A 17280-nucleotide genomic window follows, 5' to 3' on the forward strand; every position below is an offset into this window, starting at 1 on the left:
CTGTCACAACAGCTTCATTCCCTCTTCCAGCAAAGATCCACCTCAGCAGCCCGTGCGTTTCCAACCTGTTGCTGGTGTGTTTGCAGTCTGTTAGCAGAGGGTTTAGCCCTGGTAGCTGCTGCTAACACCTGCCACCACTGCAGCTCTGGACTCGTGCTTCTGGGTGGGTGAGTGGATGTTCTTACCTGTTCAGCTGGGGTTTTTCTGCTTGTACCTGCTGTCTTGTGGAAAACTGATGTAGTGGTTTGTCTCTTCCTGTAGGTAACCTGAACAGGAGCTGTTAAGCTGCAGAAAACTTGCAGGAGAACAAGGGTTTTTAATTGCCCCTATCTTCAAATGCAGATCTGAACTGGATAGAGTGCTTGGAATAAGTCAATCTTAAGCGAGTGAATATTCATGAAACTTCCCCTTGCATTCCTTTATCTCTGACATGTAAGAAAATGTTAAGAATGGGAAAGTCCTGACCCTGTTTTCACCACTTCCTCTCATACCACAAAAAGCAAAAGATCGAGCTGAGGCGCATCGAGGATATTAACATTTACTGTTCATGCTTTCTAAAAGGGCCTTTCTTTTAGATACCTGTGGGGGTGATGCTTTCATCCCCGTTCATTGGGGTTTGTGTATGTAGAAAAAGGAGTTCTTTTGGGGTGCAGGCTTTGTTTTTCATTTTTCATTTACTTGCTGAAATCACTTCCTTTCCTCCCTTTAGATGTCTGCTTGGAGCCCTAGTGCCTGCACATCCTTTCAGAATACCAAGGCACAGACCATCTTAAAACCATGCAGGAATTATTTTTCATTCCAATGGGGTTCCTTTTTTCCTCCAGTAAATGGGATTTGTCTCTTTTTTCATTTCTGAACTGCAAGATAAGCAAGAGTAATTTTAACCCCCAGAGTTCCCGTAGTGGCTGATGTAATTGTGGGGGTTTCTGACAGAACTGAGACAACGGTGTGCAAGCATGCGTAGTGCCAGAAGTGTGGGCATCTAGCGCTTGAAACCTGCTTAGTCCTCGGCTGTAAAATTGTCCAGTAAACAAACAAAAGAAAAGGTAAGGTAGAAAGCTTGGGGTGAGGTGCTGCAGGTGGCTGTGCCTCGTCTGCTTCCCTGCTGCCAGGTACAGGGTGCAGGAATAGGGAAATGCTCGCCTGTAGATTCAGTCCTGTTGTCTGGGGAGGGCCCCGATGAGGTACTTACGAAGCATCAAGTCTGCTGCCCCCTGGAAAAACGTGCTGCCTGGGGCAAGCAGAATGGATTTGCCTGAAATAAATTTTGGAGAAGTAGAGCGCTTGCTGGGGGGAAATGGAAAACTTCTTGTTTTAGCAGCAGCTGTTACGAAGGTGCTTGCTTGATTTGCAATCGAGTCAACAAATTTTAAGTGGGGGAAAAATTTTGAGCTACTCTTCACTATAAGAAGACTGCAGTCTACCTTAACTTCTGTCTACCTTTCTGTGAGAGCTGTCGGTATCTTTTATGGCTGATGGAGCCCTATTGGAGCCTACTGCCTTGTTAGCCTTGCAGAAGGGCTTTTCTACCCCCTCTTCCTTTGGAATAGGTGGGCACAGAGAAAGCTTGGTGAGGTTTGTCATGGGTCTTCTACATGTTTTGTTCCCTCAGCTGCATTTTACGTGGAGTATTTGCTCATTGCAGTGTTGCTCAGTGTTGGGAAGGATGAGCTGTGACGTGAGCTGGGCTGTTGGGCGAGCAGAGGGGTAAGGAGCACGATGTAAGGCTTTTTGGCCCCTTTGAATGTCTTTGGATCTGCCTGTATGAGCAAATCCTGTTGTGTTTGGCGATACAAAACCAGTGACCTACATACGAGCAACTTCAATGCAAAGCAAAAAGAATTATTTCGGGGAACAGCCGTGGAGCCTTCTTGCATTTCTGCCAACGTCATCTCTTTGGTGAGCTTGTATTTTACTGCTGGGGTCTCAGCTTCCTTTTTGTGTGGCACAGCCCTTTCAGCAAAGCAGAAATTAGGGGCAGGGAAATGCATTTATGGAAGCTGCTCACAGGACAGAGAAGTCTGTCACCTGTGTGATTCGTACGGTTCAAGATGCGGCGTGCCTGGAGGAAGTCAGTGTTTGGTGCTGAATTTTAAGAGGAGGGAGAGCCTGGGTGCTGGCAACAAACAGTGGAGTGGGTGGCAGTGGGTGTAAGGGACAAATCCTGTCCATCCTTATGTACTCTGGGAGGCTCCCAGCTGTGCTGAGCACAGAGTTTAGTGGGGTTTGCAGTCACACTTTGCTTATAACCATGCGCTGTTTGGCTGGCTGGTTAAGCGGTTCTGAAGCAGCGAAGTGTCTTGTCGTAGTGCCTGGTCCAGGGCCTTATTCTCCTGTCGGGTACAATTCCTTTCAGCTTTTTGTTACCCAGAAGTGTGCGTACCCAGCCAACCCTGATGACATTCCACCTTAAAACTGGAATTTTGGGTCCTGTGGAGCTTCCAGGCTGGATTTTGCTGAAGAGGCAATACACGCAAGTATCCTCGGAGCTCATCTATATGCAGCAGCTCCCCTGTTTTCCTGTGCCTTTGCAATCAATGTCACGCAGCACCTATTCTTCCTTCAGACAGGAGATAGCAGCACACAAGTACCTTATCTGGAGGCATTTTCATGTAAATGGCTGCCCAGCCAGTTGAAGCACTCGTGCAGCAATAAAAGTGGCTTTATATTTTCTGTTGTACCCGAGCAACTGCTCCAGCTCGGAGTTGCTTCCCTAATTGGAGAAATTTTCTTGTCCCAGAAATTGTCCTGAGCAAGCCGTGATTATCGAAGATGTTGCTGAGCCTCTGTTCGTGTCAGGGGAGGAGAACTCCATCTTCGCTTGAATTTTTAAGTGTGAATCCTAAAAATAGCTGTGCAAATCATAGGGCAGGAGCTGGAGTCAGTACTGCGTGCTTGGATGTCACTAATGGCCCGTAGATGAACAAAACGAGGCTTTGCTCAAACACACATCTCAATGTTTCACTTGCCTGATGTGTAAGAGTCGCAGTTCTTTCAGAGCCTGTTTTAAAAGGGAGGTTACAGCTCCTCTTGATGAATGCTAATTACGATTTCACCTCTTTTTGAACGCTAGTGATAGTGACAATCATCCTGTTAAAGAAGAAAGCGAAATTTGAAGTGTTCCAGGGATTCTTTCTCTGGGAAGTGCAAACAAATGATGTAACTTAAATATTTCTGCTGTTAAGACACAGGTAGAAAAAGCTTGGCTATTATCATCATATGATGTTTAAAAACAAAATCAAAGCAATAAGCAAAACCCCAAAACCTCCGAATGCATTTGAAAGGAGCTCTCATACTGCATTTTCTATTCATAGGAGTATTTATAACTTCGCAAAGAAAACCGCATCGTGTGTGCCTCTCAATGTCATTCCGCTCGGTTCAAATTCACGTCTCAGGCTCTTCAAACCGAGGCACCCTCCTGCTGTCCCCGTGCTGGGTTTTCCTCATGGGGTCTCTGTGCAGGTTGTTGGCCACGTAGGTGGCACGTGCCAGTGTGCAGGTGGTTGGTGTGAAAAGGGAAAAATGCAGCATACACAGAAGGACTTACGTGCTCTTAGGATTTAATGCATTTATGCGCAGTTCCAGGAGGATTGTAACACTTTATAGTATTTTTTGAGCTAATTATTGTATCAAAGCATGATTTATCTCTTTGGTTGAGCCTGCGAAGCTGGTTCTGTACATGTGTGGCTGGGGAAGTTCAATCTTTTCCTGTCCCAAGGCAAGTTCCCCGTCACAGAGAGAAGTTTCTCACTATTCACACACAGGCAGGAGCTGCGCAGTAGTCTTGTTGAAAGTACTGGAAGCGGTAAAGCTTGCAAGGCTATCGAGGTTTTTGGTTACTAAATGTAGTGGTAAAAATTCTTCTTGCTCCTCACAGAAGTAATTCTGGCTGGGTCAGTTCAGCACCCTCCTTTGTTCGGAGCAGACTTGGTGAATTCTGTGCTGGTTTTTCTACGTAGGAGGGTTTGATTTCTGCAGGGGCTGGGAATGAAATCTTTTTTGCTTCTCGTTTTGTTTGAAACAGCGATCTGAACAACACGAGTCAGAAAATCATGCCTCCATGCTAGGCTTTCTTTCAGCTTCCCTGCTAACCGTAGACAAGCCATCTTTTCTATCACGCCCTAATTTGGGTGCACAAATCATCTTCCGTCAGCTTTCCTACAGCTTTATGTCCACAATTACTCATAAGGAGGATTTATGTCTGCTTTAAAGGCCAGAAGGCAGCAGCTCTCCCTTCAGTGGCACTGGCGTAAAGCAAGGGAAGAGGTGCTTTGCTGGGCAGAAACCACTAGCGAGCGCGGAGAATTTGGGGTGCAATTCCTGCAGCAAGCTTTTGGCCGTGGGGAGGGGGCTCTTGTTTGCTTTCTGCTTATTTTTCTGTGATTTGGTATTATGAGAAGAGTGTGTGTGATGGGTGGGTGCCAGGGGGAGGGGAAGGAAGTGATGGATGCCTGAAGCGTGTCCTTGCCCTTGAGAGGCTTCGGTGCGGGAAGTTCAGGGGACCTGCGCTGTGTTTACAGAAAGGTCTCGTGGCTCGGAGGCTGGGTGTCAGGGGGCAAAACGCTTCTAGGAGCTGTTGTGTGAGTAGATGTGCCTCGTGTTCGGTGTGGGCAGCCCTGCGCTTTGCAGAGAGAGTCCTGACCTTCTCCTGCTACGGTTTTAACAGGAATTAAAGCCTTGAGTCCACTAGGTTGTGTCCCAGGAGCTACAGATCCTCTGCTGGACAGCACAGTGAGAAGAAAGCCCACGGCGAAGGCATCCTTACTGCGCGGTAGCAGGGGGTTGAAGCTCGAGAGCTAGCAGTGCCAGTGCTCATCTGTCAGAGCCCAAGGGAGGAGGTTAAATGAACAGATCAAGCTGAGATAAGTGTTTTGAGCAAGGTCTTGTCTGTGCTCACACACCGGGTGAGCTAAGGAGAGCTGGCTTAGAGCACAAGTGCATAAATAAAGCTCTCTGTTGCGCTCTCGTTTGGGTGCTGTTGTTCAGGAGAGGGGCTCCTTGCCATGGGTACGGTGATTTTGCTTTCCCCAAGTGCTGCTCCGCTGGCCTGCCTGGCCTTCCAGGCTCTCGTGTGACACGGTGGGGACTCACCCCACGGGCCCAGCGCTGGCACAACGAGGATCTGAGCAATCCAGATCCTGCTGTGTTAAAACCTTGCAGCCTTCAGCTGTTAAGCCTCGCTTGTTTTGAAGATGAAAAGTGTGTTTTGTGTCGAGTACGCTGAAATATGTGGAAAATCTCATTTTTTGCAGGACCCTGGGACTTTGCGTGCCCACACTTGGCCGTGTCGGTGTTGATGACTCTGCACATAGCTGCCTTTCCCACCCAGAGCTCTGCGTGCTGCTGAGATCGGGTCCTGTTCCCTTGATGGTTAGTTTGTAGAGTGGGCCTTTATTCATTAGGCTTCTTTGCTCTAGTTAGGCGTGTGTATCCAAACTCTGCTTTGAGATTTAATAATTTAACTTAGCTTCAATTCATTACCGTGTTACCTTTCTAAAAGCTTGAAAGTGTCATTTTTTTCTTTCTGTTTATCCACCTGCAGCGCCAGATCTTGCAGTGTGTGATCTGGGAGGAGGCTTTTGCCTCTTTGGCAGGGTGATGTTCCTTGCTGGGCACAAGCAGGTGCTGCAGCAGGGCTGGAGACCTTGCCCTTCGCTTGGAAGGGACGCTCCACAGCGCTCCGTGAGATGAGATGTGTGCTTTGCTCCAGGAACCGACCCAGCTTCCCTTTCTGTTCACGTTTCTGCTTCCAAGGAGAACCGCTCTTCACACCAGACACAGTTGTGTTTACAGATAAAAAAAAAATTTAAATTAGAATAAAATTGAAATCTAGGGTGAGACAAAATTATTTAATCTCTTAAGCTGTGTGCTCTATGGGATAGAGGGGCTCTGTCTCCTTATCCGTTTGCCTCATTTAATGGTACAAGACTGGAATCCAGCCTGCAAGACATCAAATCCACTTAATAAAAAGGCTGGACGGCATCCAGGAGTCTCTTCTGTGGCTGCAGATGTTACTTTACAAGATCCACCAGCGGACTAAAGCAGCCATCAGGCTGAAACAGAACCGGGCCTCGTGCTGCAGGGTGAGGAGGGTATGGATTTGGGGTGTCGTTGGTACCTGTAGTGCCCACCAGGATGGCACGGGATGAGGAAGAGTGTGTGAGATGGGCAACAGAGAGACTTGGGACTTGGAAACAGCCGATGCTGGCGGTGTCTGTGCCTCTTCATCAGGTATCATCAGGAATGCAGGCAAGGAAAGGGCTGTGCTTGTTTTCAGCAGCTTATATCCAGAAACACAGAAGATGCAAAGGACTCCTGGTGCCTTGAGGAACGTCGTGCGATTGAATAGTGGTTGCCAGCTGTCTGCCTTCCAAGGAAGAGGCTGCGTGGGTCACCGTGCTGCAAAACCAAGTGTGAAGGGCCGTGCTCCTGGCTGCTTCGCGAGGACGGCTTGGCTGCAGGGCTGCCCTGCCCTTTGGAGGGCTTGGGGAAGCTCCTGATTTCAGCGAAAGCTACATCAGGTTGTAAGAGGAAATGCAATATATGAAGATTAATTAAAAAAAAAAAAAAGGCAGGCTGAAAGATGTGATGTATTTGTGTGTATTCCCGTTCCACATCAGCATAGGTTCAGCTGTGCTGCAGGTTCAGCTTGCTTTTTGTTTTCCTTTCCTCTATAAATCGAGAGCCATGCTCTGAAGCATTCATACTAAATGTGCTGCTCATTTCCAGCTTAGCTGATCCTGAAAGAATTAGTTACGGTCTTTTTCAGGTTGCTCTTGGGCATCTTACGAACAGCAGCGATTTGGAAAATCTCTTTAAGATCCTTAGTTGTTGGTGTATTTGGGTTTTGTTCGGTTTTGACCTTGAAATAGCATAGGTTTCAGCAATTGTATCCACAAATGAGGAATTTTGGTGTTTTCGAAATACAATTCGCTTTGTCGAAGCTGTAAGATTTGTGGTAGTGGTGTTTTTTTTTTCATGTTTTGTTTGTTTTCCCAAAATAGATCTTTGAGTTAGGGTTTTGTTTTTTTTCCCTTTTAGTTTTGTTTACCATATCCAGCTGTAGCGTTGGCAGGACTTGCTCAGTCTCTCAAGTATCCATGGGTTAAGGCGCTATTTTTCATCGCCAGTCCCTGCTGCTGGATGTGAGCCAGGGGTGGGACTGCGAGGGCATTAATTAAAAGGCTCAGTCCGTTTAAGTTCCTAAAAATGATCTCAATTCGTAGACTTCGGTGGATGTACAATTCTAGATGAAGAAACTGGTGGTGTAAAAATAGAAGCGGTGTTGCTTTTGAGGCTGACTTGTGTAATGAGAAGTGTTAACTTGTGTTCCAGGAGGCAGCTTGGAAGCCATGCGACAACTTAATTAAACAGATTGAGCAGGAAGAGGAGGAGTTGTTCCGAATTTGCACTCTTTACAAGAGTTACTTAGCTGTAAACACTTAACCAACGCATTTCTTCCCTTCTCCTGGCCGTGCCTCCATCTCGGAGCAGGTCTCAAAGGCCACTGACATCACCTGGGGTGTCTCATGGACAACGTGGTGGCAGTTTCTAATAGCCTACAACCTTTGAAACCAGACGTGAACACTTTGTAACTCTGGCAATTGATGCTTTTTCTGACATGCAGCAGAATCATGGCTTTAATTTTGATTGCTATCCATGCGTCATTTGCTGCTGTAAACTCTATCACCTTTGCTTATTCTCTTTTTGGCCTGTTGACAGTCTCACGAAGCGTGGAGCACACGAGGTTTGTGGAGGCTTTTGGGGCTTTCAGTTGTGCGTGGCGCACAGGCGTGTGGCTTGGTTTGGGACCTGGGTGTTAACGCAAGGTTCTGTGCTTCTCCGCGGTGTTTTGAAGCTGTGGCTGATTCTGAAGTCTTCAGCTGAACTGCTGCAGTGCTGTTATCCTCTGGTTTTTCATCTCTGGGCATGGCAGGACGATGGATTTGCCTCCACTGATGCCCCAGCTACTGAGGAGGAAAAGAGAAGAGGAGTTCTTCCCCAAATCCAAGTGCTTTGCTGAAAGCAGCTGGCTCATAGTCGTAGGATCACTTCATCAAGGTGATGCCAGCATCAGTGCTGCGGGAGGAGCTTGCCAGGAGCTTCCCTGGAAGCGGGTTCCTGCTTCATGTCACCGTATCTGTTACGGCTGTGGTTGAGAACTGACAATATTTGCAAAATCTGATCCCCCAGGCAGAGATAAGGGAAGCAGCTAGCAGCATGCTGCATTTTCATTCCCTGCCTTTTTTTCTTTGTGATATTAATTTGCAAAAGCAGGCTGATGACAGAAGAGAAACCTCTAATTGGAGAACTTAATGTGCATGGACCAGGAGGGCGCACGTCTCTGAATAAATTAAGGATTAGTGCAGGACTCGGTCAAGTCATGGCTCAGGAAGCTAAGGGTGAGTTTGTATCGCAGAGAATTCATCACCCTGCACACCACAGGTCTGCCTCTTGGCCTGCTCCGTGCCAGTGCTGCGCTACCCAGTGCTAGGACACAGCTTTCTTTGGAGTGGACATCAAGAGTTTGCTCTTGACCCTGACGCAGGTGATGTGAGCTCTTTCTTCTAGACAAAGCCCCAGCTGGTGCTGTTCCTCGCTTGCTCCCTTCACAGAAACTTGTAGGGTGTTCACAGTCTCTCTGCAGCTTCAGTGTGCTTAGTGTAGCCAAAACACAGCCTTAAAAAGCAAAGCAAACAAGAAAACCCTGGCGGGGCTGGGTTAGAAGGGAGCTTCAAAAGATGCACCTGCTCCTGCACGTGCAGAACTATAATCTTCAGGGTGAGTCCACCCTAAAAGAGAAGAGGAGGACGGAGGCTTCGGTGTCTCATTGCTTCAGGCACCTCTGTCGTGGTCCCAGCACGTTGGAGCGGCGCATCGTACCCTGCGGTCCTTCCTTGCTTTAATTGTGCCTAGTAGGCTGTGAAGAATCTCTCACAAAACTGTTTTAGATGAATTAGAGGTAGAAAATCCTACTGTGTGTGTTACAGATCAGTTTCCTCACACTGTGGTTTTGGTGACATGTCCTCACCTTCCTTTTGCTCTGCAGCAGTTGCAGAAATACGTATTTTTCCCTCTTCTGTTTCCAGATTGAAAAACAGATGAGCTTTCTGTTTGAATACTATTTCCAAAAAATAAATAAGGAAAAATGGAACAGGATCTGTTTTGTAATGGGGCCTGATTAACGTTGTCAGTGCTGTACCAAGAAGCCTCGTGCATGTTTTTAGTCCAGAAGTGCGTTGTTTCACCCGGACATCTGCTTTCATTGGGCTGAAGTTACATTTCAGGCAGCATGCGTTAAACTGTTTCATTGTGGTTGTGCTTTTTGTACTTTTTATGATAAACACACCTAGCATTTTGTGTCTGTGACGTTTCAAAATCAGAATGGCTAAAATGTAATTTAGACACCACCACTTGGTGCCTGTCTGAAAAACTCCTGAAGGCAGCGTGGTGAATGAGGAGCAAAGCTGGAATTTGGGTTCCAAATTCCTGGTTTATTTGTTGAAGTTTTCTAAAACTGTGTTGCCTTGGTTGCTGTTACTGATCACGATTTCATTATTTTACACCACGAGCAGGGATGCTGATGAGGGGCGAGGCAGATCCCGCTGATCATTAGTGTCTATGTAACGAGGTGTGGGGTGGCGAGGCTGCACCAAGGCGCTGGGGTTTCGTCGCACACAGATGAGCGAGTGCTTTGCCCTGTCAAACCAGCTTCTGAGCCTGCTGTTATGGGCAAGGTGAAAATGAGTTTGACTTGTAACAAGCGTGTGTTTGTTCACTTGGCAGCTGCTGGCCCCAGCTCTGCGGGAAGAGGAGCAGAGCAGGGAGTTCACGGCAGGTCAGGAGCAGGAGGACTCGTCGGGCAACGCACCCGCTGCAAACTGAAAGCTTTTTAAAAACTGCTGATCCCTCATTGCAACGGAGAGGGCTGCATATTCTGAAAAGGAACATAAAAGAGGAAAATCAGGGCTCTGAGAGAGATCTGATCCCTGGTAGCCTCCTGGGAGCTTTCCACTGTAAAGCACCGGGCTGTTTTGGGGACTGAAGGTGTGCCTGAGTGTCCCTGATAGCCTGAGCCACAGCTGGCTGCTCCGACAGCTTGGCCTGGGCATTGTGGTGCTGAAGTGCTCCAGCTTGGCCTGCCTGGGGATGCTGGTTTTGTAGGTGGGCTTAAACAGCTCTTGCTTTCTGTTTCTGTTTGGTGCAGAGCAGTGGGAAGCGTTCCTAGGCTCTGGTGTGGTAGGATGTGCGGTGTGAACGTGCAGACCAAGCAGTGCTGGCCTAAATGTCTGCTGGTGCAAGTGTCTGCGATTATAGGAGAGTGAGGGAAGAGATCCACTGGGTCCTGCTGGTGCAGTACCCTTAGCTCTGCCTTGGGACGATCATTGCTGAGTTGGATCACACACAGAGTGCTCTACGTGGAGGGCAGGTGGATGTGACAAAATCCAGGGGCTGGTCGAGGCGCTAGGGTCAGTTTTGTCTTCTGCAGTGTCTTTCTCCACTGAAAAAAAGCTTTAAGAACAGGTTTTGCTACCAAATCCTCTGGAGTTTGTTTTGCTCAAGACCCTTCGCTGCGATAACTCCTTGAAAAATGAAGCTGAATCTGTCCTTGTCTCTTGCTCTGAATAATGGATGAACTGAGGCTTTGTTTAATCCCGCTCATTCTGCAAACTTCATTTGTATTTGGTTTAAGAAAACCAAGCCATCAGCGGCACATACTACACATTCCATGCCCAGCCTCACAAACAGATGCTGTGCAGGCTCAGTAGGTCTGACAGCACTCGTGAAATAATCACAGTGTCTCGCTTCGCCCCTTTTAGGTTTTCAAACCAAGCAGAGCCAAACTAGAGCTCCTTAGGACAAGCAAAACAGAATTTTGAGACAAAGAAGTTTTCTTTGTCTCATTCTCATGTTTCCCATTCTCATGATTGCTTTTTTGAAATTTCCTAGCTTCCTGAAGATTTTCAGATGGTGGCAGCGAGGGAAGAGCAAGCTGTGCTGTCTGCTAGAGGCTTGGTGCCTAGTCAGAGAGAAACGAGGCTGGGAGGTGGCCGCTGTGGTGCAGGTACAGCCTGATGTGGGAACACCCAGGGGTGCACAAGTGGCCACGTCACCCGTCCTGGCTCAACTTTTGGCATCTCGTTCGGTCAGGCTGAGTGATGCGGGGTGGTTTGAATAGTGGCTGGCAGCATCCCTGATGGAAGGGAAGGGGGAGTGGCAGAGAAAACCCCAAACTCAGGCCTGAGAGGCAGAGCTTCACCTTGAAAGTACCTTCAGTGGGCTCTACCTGCGCGGCGTTTTCTTCTTACTGTTCCTGGCGTGCAGTCAGCGCTGTGCTGTGCCTTCGCTCAGCAAGAGGGCTAATTTGGCCAAGGCAGCAACGTGTGACATCGTCTCAAGGTCTCTTTAAAGCCCTGCTGGTGACTCACCTGGCCGTGCCGGCATTGTAGCAGCTGTGGAATTTCATTGATCGCCACCAAGAGGAAATGCTGAAGGAAGAAGCTCAGCGCAAGGAGGTGGTTGCTTGGTTAGTTCCTTGGCTAATGGTAACACACAGCCCAAGTCCCCGTGCAGCAGACTACTCTGCAAAGACAGCTTTACAAATTTTACCAGTAATTACTTTGAAAAATGAGGAGAAAACAGTACTCATCCTGAATTACTGGTGGTGCAGAACCGATGGCATGTATTTTTAAGAGGCTGCTGAAGAGCCCTGATGGCATTCCAGCAGTCAGGTAGCAAGCTCTGCGCTGCTGGGGAGGGAGGCTTGCTTCCTAACGAACACCTCCCACGTCATGCTGGTGTGCACAATGCAGAGGGGATGAAAGGTTTAGAAAAAAAAAAAAAAGTCTTATCGGTAGTACTTTGACTTCAGTCCTCAAGTAATTATTTTTATCCTTCAATAGGTGCATCTGCGTGCTATTGTGCCAACGCTGCTGCTTCTCTTGTTAATTATACTCCTTTATGCTTGCTTCACAGGAGTAATCTCGCAGTCTGTCGTAATTAATGCAGTTCTAATCAAACACGGTAAGAGAAAACTAGCTCCCCCCAAAAAGCTAAGCTCAACACAGGCAATTAGATGCCAAAACAAGTACGCGGGCTGTGTGTCTGTCTGTACATCCCCAAAAGGTACCTCCTGCATCACAGGCACGTAAGGATGGATGTTGTTAAACGTAACCAGCCCTCGTTACGAACAAATCCTTGCATGTCTGCTGCCCTTTAACCAAGGGGCTGTTCGTATTTGGTCTTGTTGTTGGCTTCAGTGGCCTTAATTCAAGTTCGGGGCATTTGTGATGCTTTCCAGCAACAGCTGCTAAACGTGAAGTGGGTTTCTGCTTGCAGCCGGTGGGTTTGGTGGAGCAGGGTGTATCTTTCCTGGCTCACGTTATCTGTTTCTGCTCAGAGATTTACAAAACAAGAGCTAGCAGGAGACCGATACCTTTTATGTCCTTCTCTCCCAAATGATATTTGGAGAGTTCTGTAATCAAAATACCATGCCAAATATTTCCTGGAATCAGCAAACCAAACCCCAGAAGACCTCGCCTCTTGCACAACCTCCCTTTCAATCAGTAAATTTTGTGGCATGTAAGGTGATGAGCAGATGATGCAGTTTTTTCCAGTCTGTGGAGTGTTTTTACTGCTTTATTAAATAATTGTGGATGTGAGGAGCTCTGGTTCCAGTATTTCTTCTTTTTTTTTTTTTTTCCCTGACTCAGTTGTTTTAATAGGAGAACTGAAAGTACCAGAACCATAACTTCTGTCTGACAGGAAAAGCAGGCGTGCTTTTCAATGATAGATGTCTTGTTAATCTGTGTTTTTATTCTCCTATTATCAGCTTTGCGGGGCGATGACAAAGCTTTCCTGAACCGCAGGCTCTGCCATCGCTATCTTCCCCACTGGATTGCTGAGTGACTTTCGCTTACCGCTTGTAAATAATACAATGAGCAGTACCATAAACTTCCTTTTTCTCAGGAGTTGGTTTCCTCTTGCGAACCACACACACACGAGTAGATGCTCCTCTCCAGGCACCTTCCTTCAGCTCCCAGGGGCTGCCCCCAGCGAGGCCAGATCCCCCTGAAAGGTTGGTTGGATTGTACGGATTGAAGGAATTATTGAACCCGGAGATGCAGCGGTTCAGCAAAACCTCCCTTCTTGCCCCAGCCCTGTCTTTGTAGGGGGAGCAGTGTGTATTTCCTTACCTCGAGCACCCCGACCCAGCTGGTGCTGAGCAAGCTGGTGGCTTGGAGGGATGCAAAATGTTCTTGTGCAGCACAGGAAATTAATTTGACGCTTTATAGCTGCCCGGTGGTGTTTGTTCAGCTTGCAAAGCAGCACATGCTGTATTTGGAACAATTTCTGAGTTTGCAAAGCACACTTCGTGAAGAAAACACAACCGAATCCGATCTTCAGCCCAACCCTTCAGAGGGGACCCGATTTGCTTGTGCTGTGGATTAACGAGCAGCCCAGGTTTGTGATGTGCAGGAGGAGAGAAGGCTGAAGAATTAAATATTATTGAAATGTTTGGAATGAGCGCACTGAATTACGTGGCTTGGGCACTTCCTAGCGTTGCGGCACGCTCCTCACCTCCAACCTAAAATGTGAGCTGGGCTTTCCCTTCTAGAAGCGTATTGGCACGGAGGAGCAGCGAGCAGGTTGCAGAAGAGGTGGTTGTCTGTGGCCTCTCTTGTAAAACCATCCAATGAGGTATTTTTAAACGGCTGCATTTGTGACTTTCTTGAAGCAAACGCCTTAGGAAAACTGCTGTTGGTGTTTTGGTTCAGTTGAGCGCGTGGCGCACCGAGCAGGGAAGCTCAGCCCGTGGGATCTTCTCTTCCCTCCTCTCCCCCTTGCGTTTGGCCAAATTTTTGCTCTCCATCTTGTGCTTACCTTGCTCGTTTTATTTTGGCAAAGTACCTCTGCCTCTGGCTTTCTCAAACACTCGTGGTTGAAGGAGCGCTGTGTGCTCAGTGCTTAACAAAATACAGCGACTGCAGAGAGCGCCTCGGGGAGCGAGCGGGTGCTGCCGGTGCTCTCCTATCAGCAGGGCTCCTTCTCCATCTGAGCTGAGTCTCGTTGTTTTTTTCACGTTAGTGGTTTCTTTTTTTTTTTTTTTTTGTGTTCCTGGCAGAGGGGATTCTTGAAGATGGGGAAGTAAATCCAGTCTTGGTGGTGGCAACTGTGTGTACGTGACACCGCTCCCACTCGGGAGCTGTGCAGAAGCACCAGCTGTCCCCGGCAGGCTGTGGAAAGCAGAGTGATGCCATGGTTTAAAGAGAAATGAAAGAATTAAAATTCAATGCAAGGTTGGTTGGCAGCCTGGGACACGTGTGCAGGTATCACAGGAGAGGACTGCCCACCTTCTGCTGCCCACGGCTGATTGTTTTATGTCCAGATTCTGTAGGCTTCCTGCACTGGGGCTTGTCTGTGCTCAACAAATGGTTCGCTATTTAAATTTTTCAGAATGGCAGTGGTGCATCAGCAGATTCTTTCACTTCTCCACTTCTCTCAGGTAGCCCTCCTGCTGGTAGCACGCCAGGAGCTGCCTGCGCCCTTCACTTCTGCGGCACGTCCAGCACGGGAGGGGATCTGGGACCGTCAGCAGAAAAATCCCTTGTGATGCCACGGCGCACAGGGCGAGATGAAAACGGTGCCTGGAGGGGATTGCAGTGCCTCTGCCATCACCAGGCCTTCACCTTTGGTTTTTTGGACCAAAGTGCTCTTCCTCTGGGCCCTGGCCAGCGCTGTCCTGCCTCTTCCTGCCCAGGTCGTTGCTGTGGGATGCCTGGGACGTGGTCCCATGCTTGGAAAGGGAGTCATTGCGGCAGCCACTGGCACTGCAGAAATGGAACTTCTTGTTTTCCATCCCTCCTCTTGCTTTGGCATTGGTCTGTGCTCAGAGGCAAGCTGAGGATGGAGTGAGTTGAGGTTAAACTCAACTTGCTTCCCAAGCAGATTTCTGCAATGGGCATAAGTCAGCTTTCAAGTGTGAAGTGAAACAAGTCCAGGAAAAGTTGTTTGTCGCGGGCTGGAGGTTCGGGTTGCCTTGCTTCAGGGAGGTCACTTGGGGACATTGCTTGTTCTGGTGGCACAGGCACAGCTCCCCCAGAGCTGACGGAGGGTATGAGGTAGTGAGAACCTGCCCAAGTGTAACAGGTTGTCCTCATTTACCAAGCGGGGCTTTATAAGGGAAGCCCCAAGCAGAGCCAACAAACGCTTCAGGCTTCCTGAACAAGCCCTAAGACTGAGCTGACGGGATTTGAAACGGGGCAGGTTCTTTCCTTTTCTCCCAAACGGGAAATAAAGAGAAATGTTAACAGAGGAAGGTGCAAATACACAACAACCAACAGAAGCTACTGTCCTTACGCCCTGCACAGCAACTCTCCTTTACCTGTGGTTGTTCCCCAGGATACCTGCAGTTCAGGGGGGGGATTTGGATGTAAATTGTAGGTGATCTCTTAGTTTTATTGCAGCCTGCCTGTGGTAGCCAGCTCTTCAGCAGCACCTGGATGAGCTCTCAGCCTGGTAAACCCATTGGCTTTTCAGCATAGAAGAGCTGGCTATGAAGTAGCTGTGATCTCCCTGCGATTCCGAGGGCTTGTGTGGATTTTATTGGGATGCATCTTCTCACAAATGCTTCGAGCATGTAATATATTCACTTCTCTGCACCCTACATTCTCCCCCCCCACACCATAATTTTCTAGCAGGTAACAGACTTTGCTCTTGGCTGTGGAAAGGCAGGGATTTTTACGGCTGCATCTCAAAAATGACAGTAGTGATTTCGTTGCAGCTTTGGCATGTTTCAGCGGAGATGTGAGCTTGGCTCGCAGTCCTTGGCAGCACTGGGCTTGCTGATGGAAGTTGTGTCATCCGCCAGGAAACAACGCGGAACGGGGGGTCGGGAGGCTCCGGAACAGGGATCGTGGGTTTGGAAGTGGGACCAGAAGCCTGGTCACAGGATGGGAAGTGGATCATGGGGTCAAAAAAACCTTAAGTCCTTGTCAAAAATTACCCAGAACAACCCTAGAACTGATAGGGCTGTATTCACTGAGACATAAATCTTCAGAAGTTTCAAGAATTTATACTGTATTGAGTTTCCATCCACATTCCTTACAAATGCCAGATAAACAACTGCTTGGAGAGCCATGCTATATTTCAGCACGCTTCGCCTTTGGAGTAGGAGTCGAGGAAGCTCTGATTTATCTGTCTGCGGTCATCCAGGGAGATGTTGGAGGGATGCAGTGCTTCATTCTCTTGATTTTTTTTGAGGTATTTAAGTAGGGAAAGTAGTCCTCTGGGCATGAAAAAGTGCAATCACCTGTTTGCATTGCTCCTTAGCAGAGTCTTTTCAATCTGCCTGCTTAGAAATTCAAGCCGGAGTTTGCATTGATGTTTATTTTGGTGCTGGATTGTTTCAAAGGTGTCTTTAAAGAGGCTGGATTTGCAGAAGTGAAGTGTGGGCTGAATCCTGTTCGCTGCCCTGCGGGGAGATACCTGCAGGCAAGGAGAGGAGAAGGAGGATATTAGTGTGCTGAATGAAGGACAGCCTTTTTCTATAAATACAGCCTTATTTTTCCTGCTAAATGACTGCTTCCAAGAGTACTTTTAGATAAGCTATTTTTAAGAGATAACGTATCCTCTAATGATGTCATTATGTCTGTCTAGCAAGAGTTTTAATATAAACTGTTTTCATATTGATTTTGTTGTAAATGAATCTGTTTCTTCCTTTTTTCAACAGGCAGCCAGATAAACTCGTGGTGGTTTGGACAAGAAGAAGCCGAAGAAAATCCTCTAAGGTTAGTTAATTGCTCATTAAGTCCCAGCTCTGGTGACAAGCAGTCTCAGCTCTTGGAGGGATTGGTCTCTTGAGTGTGGGGTGCAGCAGGAGAAATGAGAAATATTTTAATTTTCTCTTTTCCTTTTAACTGAGTTTAGCTGTAAAGCTGAAAATAAGCTGCTGTTGATGTCAACGCTAATTTATGGAAACACTTAAGTCTGATTTCTGCTTCGGTTATCTGTTTAGTGCAAGTGTGTCATCAGTTCAATATCAGTTGCTAATTCCTAGGCAAAATTAGGAAGGAGAATGCTTCCCTACTAGAAGTGTCTTGAAGGCAATATATGTAGTGAAGAATCTGCCACCCATGCAATAGATCAAGTGTGAATAAGAGACTATTTTACAACTAGAGAACACTACAAACTGAAAAGAATACAAGCAGGCTCCTCCAGCCCTGCTGTGTACCTTAGAATTAAATTTTAATGTTTTATTCCTCCAAACACCGTGAGCCT

At 47.6% G+C, this 17280-nt stretch overlaps 1 protein-coding gene across 13 annotated transcripts in view; it reads left to right on the top strand.

Annotated features, from left to right (window-relative positions):
• EHBP1 (EH domain binding protein 1) overlaps positions 1-17280 on the top strand; it is a 205707-nt gene that overhangs the window by 8852 nt on the left and 179575 nt on the right. For 12 of the 13 annotated variants that reach the window (XM_068675568.1, XM_068675569.1, XM_068675570.1 and 9 more), the window contains exon 3: positions 16733-16790. In XM_068675568.1, coding sequence (XP_068531669.1) covers positions 16733-16790 — 58 coding nt within the window. Of the gene's footprint in view, positions 1-14259; positions 14301-16732; positions 16791-17280 lie in introns of those variants that run through there. The other variant, XM_068675572.1, reaches the window with a different exon arrangement.

The sequence above is a fragment of the Anas acuta genome, chromosome 3 (assembly GCF_963932015.1).
Source record: "Anas acuta chromosome 3, bAnaAcu1.1, whole genome shotgun sequence".
Taxonomy (NCBI): domain Eukaryota; kingdom Metazoa; phylum Chordata; class Aves; order Anseriformes; family Anatidae; genus Anas; species Anas acuta.